This window comes from Leopardus geoffroyi, chromosome B1, assembly GCF_018350155.1.
Source record: "Leopardus geoffroyi isolate Oge1 chromosome B1, O.geoffroyi_Oge1_pat1.0, whole genome shotgun sequence".
Classification (NCBI taxonomy): Eukaryota; Metazoa; Chordata; class Mammalia; order Carnivora; family Felidae; genus Leopardus; species Leopardus geoffroyi.
The window spans coordinates 43,303,733-43,322,016 of NC_059327.1; the positions used below are offsets into that span (position 1 = coordinate 43,303,733).

General features: G+C 37.7%; 1 protein-coding gene across 6 annotated transcripts in view; it reads right to left on the bottom strand.

Annotated features, from left to right (window-relative positions):
- Window positions 1-18,284, bottom strand: part of ADAM32 (ADAM metallopeptidase domain 32) — a 190,222-nt gene that overhangs the window by 133,611 nt on the left and 38,327 nt on the right. For all 6 annotated transcript variants that reach the window (XR_006707992.1, XR_006707993.1, XR_006707994.1 and 3 more), the window contains 3 exons: window positions 17,086-17,157; window positions 16,714-16,880; window positions 639-720 (listed from right to left, as the gene is read on the bottom strand). Coding sequence is in view for 3 of the 6 variants with exons in the window: in XM_045459841.1 (XP_045315797.1) it covers window positions 639-720; window positions 16,714-16,880; window positions 17,086-17,157 (321 nt within the window). In the remaining 3 variants the exon portion in view is untranslated. The remainder of the gene's footprint in view (window positions 1-638; window positions 721-16,713; window positions 16,881-17,085; window positions 17,158-18,284) is intronic.

Sequence of the window (18,284 nt, forward strand, 5' to 3'; positions counted from 1 at the left end):
TGAGCTGAAATCAAGAGGTGGACACTTAATTAACCAACTGAGCCACTCAGGTACCCCTCATTTGCTTTTGTTTTGAAGCTATTTTATTAGGAAGACTATTTGTCTAATTTTCTGTCTATAAGAAAAATCTATTTGGGTTATAAAAGTTTTTTAAAGGTAATTTCTCATGAGGCACTATTCTATATAATAAAGAATGCATGTGTATTGATGATATTTCTATTCTACTTCAACTTCCAAAATAATTGCAACAAGATGTTATTCTACAAAATACTCTTTCATCTACACACTTCAAACTTTTAACAGTAATAGAAAGTAAGTGTAATCTCTAAATGCAAATATAAAACTAAACTGTATAAAATCTTTGCTATAATGTTGAATGCTATTTTTAATGTCTATTTTGAGAGAGATAGAGTGCATTTGGGGGAGAGGCAAAGAGAAAAAGGGAGACACAGAGTCTGAAGCAGGCTCTAGACTCTGAGCTATCAGGACAGAGCTGGATACAGGGTTCAAACTCACAAACCATGAGACCATGATCTGAACTGAAGTCGGATGCTCAACCAACTGAGCCACCCAGGCACCCTGAATGATTTTTGAATGTATAAATATTTTTTAAATAGTAAGATAAAATAATTACATACCATAGCAATTCCAGCTGAAAAATGGGTAACACACATCTTTCCAGGAACTGCTGCCCCCACATAATCTGGATAATTTCTATAGCTAAATAAATAAGTGTACATTTATAATTAATTTTGACAAATAATTCAGAGGTGAGATTTCCTGCTAATAATTTGTCTGTAGTCCATAAAATTCTAGTCTGAAGCAAACTGAGGTACAATCTCTCCATACATCCTTATTGTTTCAAATTTGGAAGACATTCTTATGAGATTAAGCATGTTATATTTCTAAAATATGTTCAGTGGATCCAAGTTTTTAATGGCTTTACTGTTCTCATCACATTTGGTTAAGATTGCTTTTGATAAAACAATTATGATCAAAAGCATTTTGCCGAGTGACAATGAAAAAGTTTTAATAGTTGAACACTAATATGGATTAAACATTTTCATTCTCATATAGAAAAGCTTACCAGTTTCTCATTGGAATGACTTTATTGTTCTAGAACTTAACATTATTATTTCTGCTTTGAGTGAAGGCCCATATAAACTGTCCTATAATAGCACTATTCCCAGAGGTTTTTCATAAATTATTCCATTTAATTCTCAAGTCAAGCCAGTGAAATAAATATTATTTTCACCTCTATTGAACAAATCAAACATCAGATGAGAAGTATAAGTAACTTTCTCAAGGTAGCACCATTAATAAGTGCTACTAAAGGATATGAATTTAGGCAATCTGAATCTACAACCATACTCTCAACCACTTAAGATATAGATGCTTCAAATATATTCTGTCGTCTTTATAGCTCCCACCAGGAAAAAAACATTCCAAGAGGTATATAAAGAAACTTGTTTCAGTCATCAGTTTGAAACTTCCCTCAGTTTCAACTGCTTTTCCTTCACTTCATATTGCACTTTCTCCCTACTGCTGCCTCTGTTCTGTTATCTCTGATATTTTCATACCTAACCATTCCAGCACTTGTGTACAAGTATTTACACTTAACATGCAACTTTGGCTTATTTTCCCCAATGTCTTAAGTATGGTTTATACTCTTTCTTAATCCAAGATAGTGCTACCAATAGATTGTGAAAAGGCAAGGAGGTTTGCTCTCACCACCAGTATTCAGCATCATACTAGAAGTCCTAGCCTGTTCAATAAGGAAAGAAAATAAAATAAAAGGTATATGGATTGGGAAAGAAGAAATACAGTTTTCTGTTTATAGATGATGTGACTGTCTACCTAGGAAATCCCACAGTATACAAAAAAGCTACTGGAAATAAGTGTATTCAATAAGTTTTCATGTTTCAAAGTCAATGTATAAAAGTCAAACTGATTTTTATAACCTAGCAATAAAATATTTGAAACTAAAGTAAAATGAAACATTTACAGTAGTGCTAATGTTATTTAAGGGTACAAACATGCAATGAGTCATCAATAATACCTAGAGATCGAATACACAGTATAGTAGATATAAATAACAATGTTGTATTATAATCTTTAAATTTGCTAAGAGCCTAGAACTTCATTATTTCAACCACTAAAAAGAAATGATCATTACACAATATGATAGATGTGCTTATTACCACTAGTGGCAATCAGGGCTGTGCAGCGTTGGTGGTATAGTGGTGAGCATAGCTGCCTTCCACTAGTGGCAATCATATTATAATATATAAATGCATTTATTAACATGTTGTATACCTTATATTTACAATGTTACATAGCATTCAAATATATTTGAATAAAAAATTTTTAAACAGGTAAATTAAATTTTTTCAACCTGTGCTCAAAAAAGAATAAAAAATAGCACTAAGGACATGAAATACTATGATATAACGCTAACACAATGTGAGAAATGTCTGTATACTAATGGAATACTGATAGATCTGTATACTGATAGAACTGTACAGAACACTGATGAAAGAAATTAAAGAAGACCTAAGTAAATGGGAGGATATACCCAGTTCATTGATTGGAAGACTTAGTATTATTAAGCTGTCAGTTCTCCCTAAACTACCAGATACATTCTATACAGTTCCAATCAACATTCCAGCAAAATATTTCATAGCAACTGAGAAGCTGAATCTAATACTTATGAAGAAAGGCAAAAACTAGAATAACCAAAACAATTTTTAAAAAGAACAACACTTTTGGAGAACTTATATTACTTGATTTAAATGGTTTTTATAAAGCTATAGTAATCAAGGCAGTGTGTTACTCACAAAAGGATAGAACGAAAATAGACTCATACATGTAAGGTCAAATAATTTTTGACAAAAGTGCAAAAGCAATTAAATGGAGAAACTATACTATCTTTTTGAGGATTTGTGCTGAATAATTAATTACTCATATGCAAAAAAATGGCCTCTTCCATACCTCATAATATATACAGTAATTAACTCAAAATGAGTAATGAATCCAAATAAGAAAAACTTAAAACTATAAGGCTTCTAGAAAAAGACATAGTAGAGATATCTATAACCGTGGGTGAGGCAAATATATTTTTAGGTACATCAAAAGCACAATTCATACAATTAAAAATTGATAAGTTAATTATGAATTCATCAAAATCTGCTTTTTAAAATATATTGTTAAGAAACTTAAAAAACAACCCACAGCCAGAAAATATTTTTAAATCATATATTATTATAAAAGACATGTACAAGAATGCTTAAAGAACACTTAAAACTCAATAGGAAGAGCTGGTCCAAGAGAGCGACACAGGAAGATCCTGATTTCACCTCCACCATGGACACACCAAATCTACACCTATTTATATAGCAATTCCTCCTGAAAAAGAACTGAGGGCTAACTGAGCAGCTTCTGTACAACAAAAGATAGAAAGACAAGAAAGAATGGCAAGACAGAAGAGAACCCCCACCTCCAACAATGTGAATGGCAATGAGGAGGTACAGTACTGAGAGACCAGGAGCAGATTCATCTTCCCTAGGCTCAGACAAAAAAGCTGTGGTTAAAAGAGCAACTCGTACATAAAAGAGCCAGCCCTAAAAATCCACCAAATGGCAGAGGAGTTGCTGGAACTCTCTGCAGGTTGGAGGGACAAGTGCAATGGTTTATATTCTGCCTGCACCTTAATAATGCAGATAAAAGCACGGTCTGGGAGCCATAGCCAACCAGGCCTCCAGGCCACTCCCGGATGCCCTGAGTCACAGAAAAGAAGCCAGCATTTAAAAGACCATCTAGTATATAAAAGATCCAGCCCAGAGAACTCCACCAAACCGGGATTGGGGGTGGGGTTGGAGGGCAGCTGCTAGAACTCTCTCCAGGCCAAAAGAGGTAGTAAATGCAACAGTTTGCCTTCCCTAAGTTCCCCTTCCATCTTGATAATGTGAATGGGAGCAAGGTACAGGTGCCCTGGCCAGTTTATTACCTCAGTGAGCCCTGCCAACCCCAGCTGTTCCTCTAGGATGCCCCTGGTCATTGCTCACTGCAGCCCCAGCCATCAGAACAATCCAGGCCCACGCCACTGTAGCTTCAGTCAGCTTGCAAGGGCACCCCCAGCACAGAATACTCCAGGACCTCCACCTGACACCTGTTTCAGCTCCGACTGAAGAAAGAAAATATTAACCAATATAAAGGGAGAAATTGACAGTAATGCAATAATAGTAGGGGACTTAAATACCCCACTTACATCAATTGATAGGTCATCCACATCTAAAACCAATAAGGAAAACAGTATCTTTGAATAAACACATTAGACCTGATGGACATAACAGATATATACAGAATATTCCATACAAAAAAAAAAACAGCAGAATACGTAGTCTTTTCAAGTGTATATGGAACATATTCTAGCATAGATCATGGTAGGACACAAAATAAGGTCTCAATAAATTTGAAAACACTGAAACTATATCATGCATCTTTTCTGACCATAACAATATGAAACCAGAAATCAATTACAAGGGGGAAAAAAACTAGAAAAACCAAACACATTGAGGGTAAACAACATGCTAATAAACAACCAATAGGTCAACAAAGAAATTAAAAAAAAATACGTGGAGACAGATGAAAATGAAAAACACAATGTCCCAGGGGCACCTGGGTGGCTCAGTCAATTGAGCATGGGGACTCAGTTTCAGCTCGGGTCATGATCTCAGTTTTGTGAGTTCAGTGTGGAGCCTGTTTGGGATTCTCTGTCTCCCTCTCTCTCTGCCCCTCCCCCACTTGTGCTGTCTCTGTCTCTCAAAATAAATAAACTTAAACACACACACACACACACACACACACACACACACACACACACACACACTGGCCCAAAATCCATGGCACTCAGAGAAAGCAGTACTAAGAGGAAAACTGATGGTGATACAGGCACACCTCAAAAAACAAGAAAAATCTCACTCTAACCTTACATCTAAAGGAACTAGAAAAAGAACAAGCCCAAAATTAGCAGAAGGAAGGAAACAATAAATATCAGAATAGAAATAAATGAAATAGAGGCTAAAACAAATCAATAGAAAAGATCAATGAAACAAAGAGCTGGTTCTTTGAAGATAAACAAAATGGATAAACTATTAGTCTGTCTCAAGGTACTTTTTGCTTTCTCTCTTGATTTTTTTGACCCATTACTTTTTTCAGTAGCATTTGTTTAAGCTCCATACATTTGTGAATTTTCCAGTTTTCTTCTTGTATTCATTTCCAGTTTCATACAATTGTGATCAGAAAAAATACCAGATATGCTTTAAGTCTTCTTAAATTTATTAAGACTTGTTTTGTGGCCTACCACATGATCTATCCTGGATAATGTCCTACATGTGCTTGAGAATACAGTGCATTGTGTTGGTTTTAAAAGTAATATTCTGTATATATCAAGTCCATATGATCTAATATGTTATTTAAGGCCATTGTTTCCTTTTTGATTTTGTCTGGCTCCATTCCTTCACTTTCAGTGTGTGTATGCCTCCTTACATATGAAGTGAGAACACTGTAGGCACCACAGAAATGTGTCTTGTTTTTTATCCATTTAGCCCCTCTGTCTTTTGATTGAAGAAGTTAGTTTACTTACATTTAAACAATCATAGATAGTCCCCAACAACAGGTATATTCTTATTGCCATTTTATTGTTTTATGGCTGCTTTGTAACTGCCCTGTTCATTTCTCTTTCTCTTGCTTTCTTCCTTTTTAATTTGATGATTTTCTGTAATGGTATGTTTACATACATTTCATGTTACCTTCTGTATGTATACTACAAAGGTTTGTAGGTTTTACGTTTGTGGTTATCATGAGACTTACACAAAACAAATTATATTTGTACCAGTCTACTTTAAGGTGATAAAAATTTAACTTTAGGGGGTGCCTGGGTGGCTCAGTAGGTTGGGTATCCGACTTCAACTCAGGTCACAATCTCACAGTTGGTGGGTTCAAGCCCTGCATCAGGCTCTATGCTGACAGCTTGGAGCCTGAAGCCTGCTTTGGATTCTGTGTCTCCCTTTCTCTCTGCCACTCCCCATTCATGCTCTGTCTCTCTCTGTTTCTCAAAAATAAATAAAAGTTAAAAAAAAAAATTTTTAAACTTAACTTTGAACACATTCTAACTCTACATTCTTACTGCCTTTACCCCCATGTTTTGTTATCATGTCACAATTTATATCTTTCGACCTTGTGTATTCTTTAAAAAATTATTGTAGTTACAGTTGTGTTTACTACTTTGTTTTTAAACTTTCTTGCTATCTTCATAAGTGATGAACCCATCCCATTTACAACATTAGATTTATCTGGATTTTACTTTTGTTTTTTTAATTTTTTAACTTTTATTTATTATTGAGAGACACAAAGAGACAGAGCATGAGCATTGGAGGGGCAGACAGAGGGGAGACACAGAATCTGAAGCAGGTTCCAGGCTCTGAGCTGTCAGCACAGAGTCTGACGCGGGGCTCAAACTCACCAACCGTGAGATCATGACCTCAGCCAAAGTTGGATGCTTAACCAACTGAGCCACCCAGGTGCCCCTGGATTTTACTATTACTTTACCTTTACCAGTGAGATTTATATTTTCATGTGTTTTCTTGTTACTAATTAGTGCCCATCTCATTTTAGCTTAAACATATCCCTTTAGCATTTCTTGTAACACTGGTCTAGTGGTTACGATATCCTTTAGGTTTTTCTTGTTGGAAAACTCTTGATGTCTCCCTCAATTTTTCTAGGTACAGTATTCCTAATAAACATTCTTTTTCTTTCAGTACTTCAAATGTATCATGCAACTCCCTCCTGGCCTGGAAAGTTTCTGCTGAAAAATCTGCTAATAGTGTTATGGGGTTTCCTTGTATGTAACAATTTGGGATTTTTTTTTTTCTTGCTGCATTTAAGATTCCCTCTTCTTTAACTTTTGACAATTTGATTTTAATGTATCTTGGTGTGAGTCTCTTTGGCTTTGGCTTTTTTGGTTCTCTCTGGAATTACCATATCTGAATGCCTATTCCCTTCCCGAGGTTAGGGAAGTTTTCAGGCAATATTTCTTCACCAAAGTTTTCTACTCTTTTCTCCTTCTGATATGCCTGTAATGTGAATATTGGTCTGCTTGGCACTCTCCCATAAGTCCTTTAAGAAGCTACTTTTATTCTTCTTTCTTTTTTTCTATTTGCTGCTTTGACTGGGTGAGCTCCACTGACCTTTGAGTTCACTGATGCTTTCTTCCACTTCATCTAATGTGCTGCTGAACGCTTCTAATGTCTCTTTCCATTCAGTTATATCTTTAGCGGTATGATTTCTATTTTGTACTTCCTTACATTTTGTCTCTTTATTGAGATTCTCACCTTGTCCATACATTCCTGAGCTCAAACAGCATCTTTAAGACCATATTTTGAGGTCTTTATCAGGTAAATCACTTATAACCATTTCATTAAGATCTTTTTCTGAAATTTAATCTTGGTCTTTCATTTGCAACATAGTTCTGTTTTGCATTTGCTTGACTTTGTATTAGTTTCTATGCATTAAATAAATCAGTTACCTTTCTCAGTCTTAAAGGAGTGACCTTGTTTAGGATATAAACATTATCATTCAATCTTGTCCTACCTCTGGTAGTCTCTCAAGCCTTTGTGATTCTCCAAGCAACATCTATTTTTAAAATATTTTCAAATGGTTCCAGGGCACCTGGGTGGCTCAGTCAGTTAAGCATCCTACTTCGGCTCAGGTCATGATCTTGCGATTCACAAGTTTGAGCCCCAGGTCGGGCTCTGTGCTAATACCTCAGGGTCTGGAGACTGCTTCAGATTCTGTGTCTCCCTCTCTCTCTCTATGCCCTTCCCCCACTCGCACTCTCTCTCTCTCTCTCTCTTTCAAAAATAAATGAACATCAAAAAAATTTAAAAGGTCCCAGTAGTTGGTATGCCAAGATCTGTCACTGTCCCAAATAGGAGGATCTCAGTCAGCATCTAGATTCAGGCTGACTAGAAGCCAGACACTAAGAAGTCTTTAATGTATGCAAATGTACCTCTTTCATGAGAAGACTGGGAGACTGGCATTTTGGTCTACTCCTGTGCTGAACCCTGGGGTGATAGCGAATCAAGAACCATTTCTTTATTTGTAACCACCCCTTCACCCTGTGAACACAAGCTCCACTGGCCACCAAATCTGGGCTAACAAGGGGTGTATCCTCTGGGCTTAAGGCATCAGACATGTGCACAAGCTCCTCTCTTTGGAGACAACAAAGACCTGGGCAGGACAGAGGAAGGATATGAAGACGGAGCCTGCTAGCCTCCCCAGTCTCTGAAGAGGATTACAGTCAGTCTCCAGATGTGTGTTCAATTCAATGTGTACATAGCTATGTGGCCCTTAGGCCAGAGCTAAGAAGATAACTAATAAGCCTCTTTCACAGAAAGACTGGACGTGCATTTCAGTTTCTTGTCTCTGTATGTGCCTGGTGGGGTATAGCCAGTCAACAACTATTTCTCCATTAGCTACAGTCCTATAGGATCCATGAAGGTAAACCCAATGACCACCAGAGCCAGGTGATCAACAGGTATCCCGTGGGTAGCAACAATAAAAACTGTGGCACCAAATGAGACACAAGCTCTTTCTGAGAGATTCCAGCAACCCAGAGTAATGAAGAAGGAAAGCACAAAATGGCACCTATGGCCTCTGTCTTTGAAAACTAATTCCTTAGGTGTGTGTTAAATTCCCTCTTTCACAGGAATACTGGGCATTTCTGTCCTCTGTTCTAGGCCTTGTGAATAGCCACAGAGTCTGATGAGTCCTTAAGAACTGTTTCCCGGAGAGAGGCCAAGATGGCGGAACAGCATGGAAGTTTTTTGTGTGTCTCGCATCCATGAAATACAGCCAGACCAACACTAAACCATCCTGCACACCTAGAAAAGTGGTCTGAGGATTAACACAACAATCTGCACAACCTGAACCACAGAGTTCAGTAGGTATGCGGTGCGGAGAGGTGAACTGGGGGAGACAGAAGCTGCGGAGGGTAGGGAGCCACTTTTGTATGTGGAGACAGGATGGAGACGGGGCAGGGGGAGAATACAGGAAAAGCCCCCCCCCCCCACGCCAAAGCAGATAGACAGAAAATGGAGAAGTGGAAACAGTCACGGGGACTGAACTAGAAAGGGAGAAAGGAGAAAGGAGAAGGTTTAAATTCCATTAAGGCAATAGGGGCGACTGGGTGGCTCAGTGGGTTGAGCGTCCGACTTTGGCTCAGGTCATGATCTCACAGTCTGTGAGTTTAAGCCCCATGTTGGGCTCTGTGCTGACAGCTCAGAGCCCGGAGCCTGCTTCAGATTCTATGTCTCCCTCTCTCTCTGACCCTCCCCTGTTCATGCTCTGTCCCTCTCTGTTTCAAAAATAAATAAACATTAAAAAAAATTTTAAATAAAATAAATTCCATTAAGACTATAAAAAAAGGGAGAGCACAGAGTCTGAAACTCTGCAGCTCAATGCCTGGCGGTACTCTGGTGGGAAGGCCGAATCCCCAGGAGCAGAGTGGGGTCCAGGAGGTTCTCAGGCCACACGGGGAGAAGCAGTTCCACTGCTGAGAGGACACCTGGTAGAGGCTGTGTGGGTCCCCCAAAGGCAATGCCCCAGTGGACCTGGGAGAACAACCACATTCGCTGGTGCTGGAACAACATCATTAAGGGTGAATCCTGGTGCCAAATGTGTGTTGTGATTTTTCATAATCCCTGAAACACTGCTGCTACACTACCTTGCAAACTTTTTCTGGGGTGGGCTGACACCCAGCCGCAGTCTCTGGGGATTGGCAGCACGGTCCCGCAAACATTCCTGGATGTGGCCAACACCCAGCCATTACTCAGTGAGACCCTCCTGCAGAGGGGCAGAATGGGTCAAAGCCACAGTCCCTCAGAAGTAAGGGGTTGAGAAACACAGCCACATCTGAGACAAAACTCTGGAGGGAGGTGCTGCCTGGGACTTCATCAGAGACTATGTAAAAGCGGGGAGTGGACAGAGGCCGAAGGCAAAGGACAGGTGCGTAATTGCTGATCAGAGAGAACAGAGTTCCAATACTAGAGACTGGGTAGCTGGGTGCCGCCATTGTCACCATTTCCATGCATGTGCATACACACCTATAAGCACCACAACAATCCACCTCAAGAGGCTCCCAGCACCATCTAGTGAAGAATGGAGCCGTTACCCTAAGCCCCGCCCAACTGGGCAACCTTGCTCTTCAGGAACACAAGTCTCATCGCCTGCTTAGTGTATGGAATATAAAGTGCTTCACATTTTGACTTCTAGAGGAAAACAAAGTAATTTCAGTCGTATTTCAGTCTGTTCGCCAATCCATCTATTCAACTTTCTTTATTCTTTTTTGTTTCTTTTCTTTTTCTTGAGTACAAAAAGAGAAAAAAATCATTTTTGTTAAAGTTATTTTTCTTTAATTTTTTCTATTATATTTTTAACTTTTGTGTAAATTTTTTCAAATTCTATTTTACTTCCATCATTTCATTTTAGTCTACTTCAGTGTATTTAATTTTCAAATTTTAAAAGATTTCCTTTTTTTTTTCTTTCCCATTTTTTCTCTAATGTATCAAGCCCCTTTCCAAAACCACCCAGACCATAACACACCTAGGATCTAGCATCATTTATTCAATTTTGTGTGTGCATTTGTTTTTAATTTTTTAATTTTAATATTGGTTAATTTTCAGTTTTTTACCTCATTAATTCCTTTTCTCTCTTCAAAATGATGAAACGAAGAAATTCACCCCAAAAGAAGAGCAGAAAGAAACGACAGCCAGGGACTAACCAACACAGATACAAGCAAGATGTCTGAACCAGAATTTAGAATCACAATAATAAGAATACTAGCTGGAATCAAAAATAGATTAGAATCCCTTTCTGTGGAGAGGAAAGAAGTAAAAGCTGGATGAAATAGAAAATGTTATAACTGGGGTTCAATCTTGAATGGATGCCATGGCACCAAGGATGGATGAGGCAGAACAGAGAATCAGCGATATAGAGGACAAATTTATGGAGAATAATGAAGCAGAAAAAAAGAGTGAGATTAACGCAAAAGAGCACAATTTAAGAATTAGAGAAATCAGTGGCTCATTAAAAAGGAATAACATCAGAATCATAGGAGCCCAGAAGAGGAAGAGAGAGAAATAGGGGTAGAAGTGTTATGTGAGCAAATCCTAGCACAAAACTTTCCCAACATGGGGAAAGACACAGACATCAAAATCCGGGAATCACAGAAGACCCCCACTAGATTCAACAGAAACTGACCATCAATAAAGCATACCACAGTCAAATTCACATTATACTCAGGAAAGGAGAGAATCATGAAAGCAGCAAGGGGAAAAAAGTCCTTAACCTACAAGGGAAGACATATGAGGTTTGCAGCAGACCTATCCACAGAAACTTGGCAGGTCAGAAAGGAGTGGCAGGATATATTCAATGTGCTGAATCAGAAAAACATGCAGCCAAGAATTCTTTATCCAGCAAGGCTGTCATTCAAAATAGAAAGAGAGATAAAAAGTTCCCCACACAAACAAAACTTAAAGGAGTTTGTGACCACTAAACCAGCCCTGCAAGAAATTTTAATGGGGACTCTCTGAAGGGAGAAAAGATGGGGGAAAATAAATAAATAAAGACCAAAAGCAACAAAGACTAGAAAGGACCAGAGAACGCCACCAGAAACTCTACACGCAACATAATGGCAATAAATTCATATCTTTCATACTCACTTTAAACGTCAATGGACTCAATGCTCCAATCAAAAGACACAGGGTAACATAATGGATAAGAAAACAAGATCCATCTATATGCTGTTTACAAGAGACCCACTTTGAACTTAAAGACACCTTCAGATTCAAACTAAGGGGATGGAGAACCATCTATCATGCTAATGGTCAACAAAAGAAAGCTGGAGTAGCCATACTTATATCAGACAATCTAGACTTTAAAATAAAGACTGTATCAAGACATGCAGAAGGGCATTATATCATAATCAAGGGGCCTATCCACCAAGAAGTCCTAACAATTGTAAACACTTATGCACCAAATGTGGAAAAACCCAAATATATAAATCAATTAATCACAAACATAAAGAAACTCATTGATAGTAATACCATAATATTAGGGGACTTCAACACCCCACTCACAGGAATGGACAGATCACCTAATCAAAAAATCCAAAAGGAAACAATGGCTTTGAATGACACACTGAACCAGATGGACTTAACAGATATATTCATAACATTTTATCCTAAAGCAGCAGAATATACATTCTTCTCCAGTGCACATGGAATGTTCTCCAGAATAGATCATATACTGGGACACAAATCAGCCCTAAGTACAAAGAGATCAAGACCATACCATGCATATTTTCAGACCACAATGCTATGAAACTGCAAATCAACCACAAGAAAAAAATTTGGAAAAGTAACAAATACTTGGAGAGTAAAGAACATCCTACTAAAGAATGAATGCGCTAACCAAGAAGTTAAAGAGGAAATTAAAAAGTATATGGAAGCCAATGAAAATGATAGCACCACAATCCAAAACCTCTGGGATGCAGCAAGGCGGTCATAAGAACAAAGTATTAGCAATCCAGGCCTTCCTAAAGAAGGAAGAAAGATCTCAGATATACAACCTAACCTTACGCCTTAAAGAGCTGGAAGAAGAATAGCAAATAAAACCCAAAACCAGCAGAAGACAAGAAATAATAAAGATTAGAGCAGAAATTAATGCTATCAAAACAAACAAACAAACAAAAAAAAAACCAGTAGAACAGATCAATGAAACCAGAAGCTGGTTCTTTGAAAGAATTAACAAAATTGATCAACACCTAGCCAGTTTGATCAAAAAGAAAAAGGAAAGGACCCAAATAAATAAAATCAAGAATGAAAGAGGAGAGATCACAATCAACACAGCAAAAATAAAAACAATGAGAATATTATGAGCAATTATATGCCAATAAAATCTGGAAGAAATGTACAAATTCCTAGAAAGATATACACTACCAAAACTGAAACAGAAGAAATAGAAAATTTGAACAGACCCATAACCAGTAAGGAAATTGAATTAGTAATCAAAAATCTCCCAAAAAACAAGAGTCCAGGGCAGGTTGGCTTTCCAGGGGAATTCTATCAAACATTTAAGGAAGAATTAACACCTATACTTTTGAAGCTGTTCCAAAAAATAGAAATGGAAGGAAAACTTCCAAACTCCTTCCATGAAGCCAGCACTACCTTGATACCAAATCCAGAGAGACTCCACTAAAAAGGAGAACTATAGACCAATTTCCCTGATGAACATGGATGCAAAGAGCCTCAACAAGATATTAGCCAACCGGATCCAACAATACATTAAAAAAATTATTCCCCATGACCAAGTGGGATATATACCTGGGATGCAGGGCTGGTTCAATATCCACAAAACAATCAGTGTGATTCATTACATCAATAAAAGAAAGGATAAGAACCATATGATCCTCTCAATAGATGCAGAGAAAGCATTTGACAAAATACAGAATGCTTTCTTGATAAAAACCCTCAAGAAAGTAGGGATAGAAGGGGGCGCCTGGGTGGCGCAGTCGGTTGAGCGTCCGACTTCAGCCAGGTCACGATCTCGCGGTCCGTGAGTTCGAGCCCCGCGTCAAGCTCTGGGCTGATGGCTCAGAACCTGGAGCCTGTTTCTGATTCTGTGTCTCCCTCTCTCTCTGCCCCTCCCCCGTTCATGCTCTGTCTCTCTCTGTCCCAAAAATAAATAAACGTTGAAAAAAAAAAATAAAAAAAAAGAAAGTAGGGATAGAAGGATCATACCTCAAGATCATAAAAGCCATATATGAAAGACACAACACTAGTATCATCCTCAATAGAGAAAAAATGAGAGCTTTTCCCCTAAGGTCAGGAACAAGATAGGAGGGATGTCCACTCTCGCCACTGTTATTCAACATGGTATTGGAAGTCTTAGCCTCTGTAATCAGACAACACAAAGAAATAAAAGGCATCCAAATTGGCCAGAAGGAGGTCAAACTTTTACTCTTCACAGATGACATGATACTCTATATGGAAAACCCAAAAGATTCCACCAACAAACTGCTAGAACTGATTCATGAACTCAGCAAAGTTGCAGGATATAAAATCAATGCACAGAAATCGGTTACATTCCTATACACCAACAATGAAGCGACAAAAAGAGAAATCAAGGAATCTATCCCATTTACAATTGCACCAAATCCATAAAATACCTAGGAATAAATCTAACCAAAGAGCTGAAAAATCTATACACTGAAACTATAGAAAGCTTATGAAAGAAATTGAAGACACAAAAAAATGGAAAAAGATTCCATGCTCCTTGATAGGAAGAACAATTATTATTAAAATGTCGATACTACCCAAAGCAATCTACATATTCAATGCAATCCCTACCAAAATAACACCAGCATTCTTCACAGGGTGAGAACAAATAATCCTAAAATTTGTATGGAACCCAAAAGACCCTGAATAGCCAAAGCAATCTTGAAAAAGAAAACCAAAGCAGGAAGCATCACAATCCTGGACTTGAAGCTGTTCTACAAAGCTGTAATCATCAAGAGAGTATGGTACTGGCACAAGAACAGATACTCAGATCAATGGAATAGAATAGAGAACCCAGAAATGGACCCACAAATGTATGGCCAACTAATCTTTGACAAAACAGGAAAGAATATCCAATGGAATAATGACAGTCTCTTCAGCAAGTGGTACTGGGAAAACTGGACAGCGACATGCAGAAGAATGAACCTGGACCACTTTCTTACACCATACACAAAAATAAACTCAAAATGGGGGCGCCTGGGTGGCGCAGTCGGTTAAGCGTCCGACTTCAGCCAGGTCACGATCTCGCGGTCCGTGAGTTCGAGCCCCGCATCGGGCTCTGGGCTGATGGCTCAGAGCCTGGAGCCTGCTTCCGATTCTGTGTCTCCCTCTCTCTCTGCCCCTCCCCCGTTCATGCTCTGTCTCTCTCTGTCCCAAAAATAAATAAACGTTGGAAAAAAAAATTAAAAAAAAAAAAAAAAACTCAAAATGGATGAAAGACCTAAACGTCAGACAGGAAGCCATGAAAATCCTGAGGAGAAAGCAGGCAAAAACCTCTTTGATCTTGGCTGCAGCAACTTTTTACTCAACATGTCTCTCTCTGGAGGCAAGGGAAACAAAAGCAAAATTGAACTTTTGGGACCTCATCAAAATAAAAAGCTTCTGCACAGAAAAAGAAACAATCAGCAAAACTAAAAGGCAACCGACAGAATGGGAGAAGATATTTACAAATGACATATCAGATAAAGGGTTAGTATCCAAAATGTATAAAGAACTTATCAAATTCAACACCCGAAAAACAAAAAATCCAGTGAAGAAATGGGCAAAAGACATGAATAGACACTTCTCCAAAGAAGACATCCAAATGGCCAACCGACAGATGAAAAAATGCTCCACATCACTCATCATCAGGGAAATACAAATCAAAACCATAATGAGATACCACCTCTTGTCAGAATGGCTAATATTAACAACTCAGGCAACAACAGATGTTGGCGAGGATGCGGAGAAAGAGAATCTCTTTTGCATTGTTGGTGGGAATGCAAGCCAGTGCAGCCACTCTGGAAAACATATGGAGATTCCTCAAAAAACTAAAAATAGAACTACCCTATGACCCAACAATTGCACTATTAGGCTTTTGTCCATGGGACACAGGTGTGCTGTTTCGAAGGGACACACGCATCCCCATGTTTATAGCAGCACTATCAACAATAGCGAAAGTAGGGAAGGAGCCCAAATGTCCATCGATGGATGAATGGATAAAGAAGATGTGGTGTATATATATACAATGGAGTATTACTCGGCAATCAAAAAGAATGAAATCTTGCCATTTGCAACTACATGGATGGAACTGGAGGGTATTACGGTAAGTGAAATTAGTCAATCAGAGAAAGACAAGTATCATATGACTTCACTCATATGAGGACTTTAAGAGACAAAACAGATGAACATAAGGGAAGGGAAACAAAAAATAATATAAAAACAGGTAGGGGGACAAAACAGAAGAGACTCATAAATATGGAGAACAAACTGAGGGTTACTGGAGGGGTTGTGGGAGGGGCGATGGGCTAAATGGGTAAGGGGCACTAAGGAATCTACTCCTGAAATCATTGCTGCACTATATGCTAACTAATTTGGATGTAAATTTTAAAAAAATAAAAAATAAAATAAATAAAATAAAATAATACAGAAAATCCATTAGGATAAACTATTTTTAACCTACTTTACCAAGCCTTTGATCAGAACTTCATAACAAAAATATAAACTTCACAAGATAAGTCCCATTTTTTTAGGTAGTGGTTAAGATTATGGGCTCTGGAGTTAAAACCTGTGGGTTCAACCTGAGAGACACCACCAGATCCAAGAGTCCTGAAATTGTTTAACCTATTGAAATCTCAATCTCATTAGTAAAAAGTTAATATGCATAGAGATAAATTTTGGCAAGTTTTTTTTTTTTACTGAAAACCAGAGAGTATGATGCCTGAATAAAGTATATAATAATGTATGAATAATCAGAACTGAATAAAAATTCCCTAAATTAAGCTACATCATTGTCACAGATCTTTGTTTTCTAAGAATACTGAAATATTATTCTTACATGAATAGATATGCAATATCATGAGGTCTTAGAGAAAGATAGGACTTTTTCCATTCTAAAAATCTATGCAATACTTCATCTGCCTCACCAACTGTAGAAATCTTATTGTTATCTGACCATAACTCCAACGATGACAGCACAATAGTAACTTTAAATTGGGCAAACATCTAAAGACAAAAGAGGTAAATACATGAAAAATTAATCATTGTTATTTTACAATAACCATGAAATTAATTCAATGCATTGACAAATCCACACTCAGTCTATACAGATGGCTTAATTATTCAGAAATGCCACATTAAGTTAATTGCCAATTATAATTTCAAAACTAGTATAAATTTTTCTAACTAGTATGAAAAGGAAAATACTTACTGCATTTACAAGGCCAATAATTTCGATGATTTTATTTGTTACTATCATGCTTTCAGAGCCCAAGTAATCATACTGAAAAACAAAATTAATTTTAAATTGAAATACAATCTGTTGTGTAGTATGTTTGAGATATGCTCTCCATCTACTCTCAAAAGTTTGCGACTGCTTGGGAGTTAGATCAGTGCAAAATAAGATAGTAACAATAAAAAAATAAATATAAATTGGACCACTCAAATATGCCGGTGGGAATGTAAAATCATACAGCCATTCTGGAAAGTTTAACAGCTTCTTTCAAAACAAATAATGTACTGACCATATGACCCAGCAATTGCACTCCTGGGCATTTATCCTAAAGAAATAAAAACTGATGCTCACAAAAAATCTATACATAAATGTCCATAACAGTTTTATTCCTATTAGCCAAAAACCGGAAACAATTCATATGTCCTTCAGTCGTTAACTGGTTAAACAAATTGTGGTACATTCATAACATGTAATACTGTTCAGTAATAAAAAGTAACTCGCTAAACTGGATAAAACTTAAGAAAATATGCTGAGTATTAAAAAATCTCAAAAGGGTATATACCACAAGGTAACATTTATGCAATATTCCTGAAACCAAGAGATGGAGAAAAAATTAGTGACTGCCAGTGGTTAAGAAGAGTAGGGAGGCAGGGAGAAACAAATGTGACAATGAAGTTAGAACATGAGAGAGTCTTATTAGTGATGGTACTATTGAGTGTCTTGATTGTGACAGTGATTACATAAGGCTACATAAGTGGCCCTACTGCATAAAACTACACACACACACACACACGCACACAAATGAGTGTATATACAACTGCTGAAATCTGAATAAACTTTGTGGAATGTGCCAATGTCAAATTCCATATCTATAAATCATCTCTCGAAAGTACAGCATCCCTTGATGTCCACTCTCACCACTCTTTTTCAACACAGTATTGGAAGTCTTAGTCTCTGCAATCAGACAACACAAATAAAAAGCATCCAAATCGGCCAGGAGGTAAACTTGCACTCTCGCAGATGACATGATACTCTATATGGAAAACCCAAAAGATTCCACCAACAAACTGCTAGAGCTGATCCATGAATTCAGCAAAGTCGCAGGATATAAAATCAATGCACAGAAATTGGTTGCATTCCTATAAACCAACAATGAAGCAACAGAAAGAGAAATC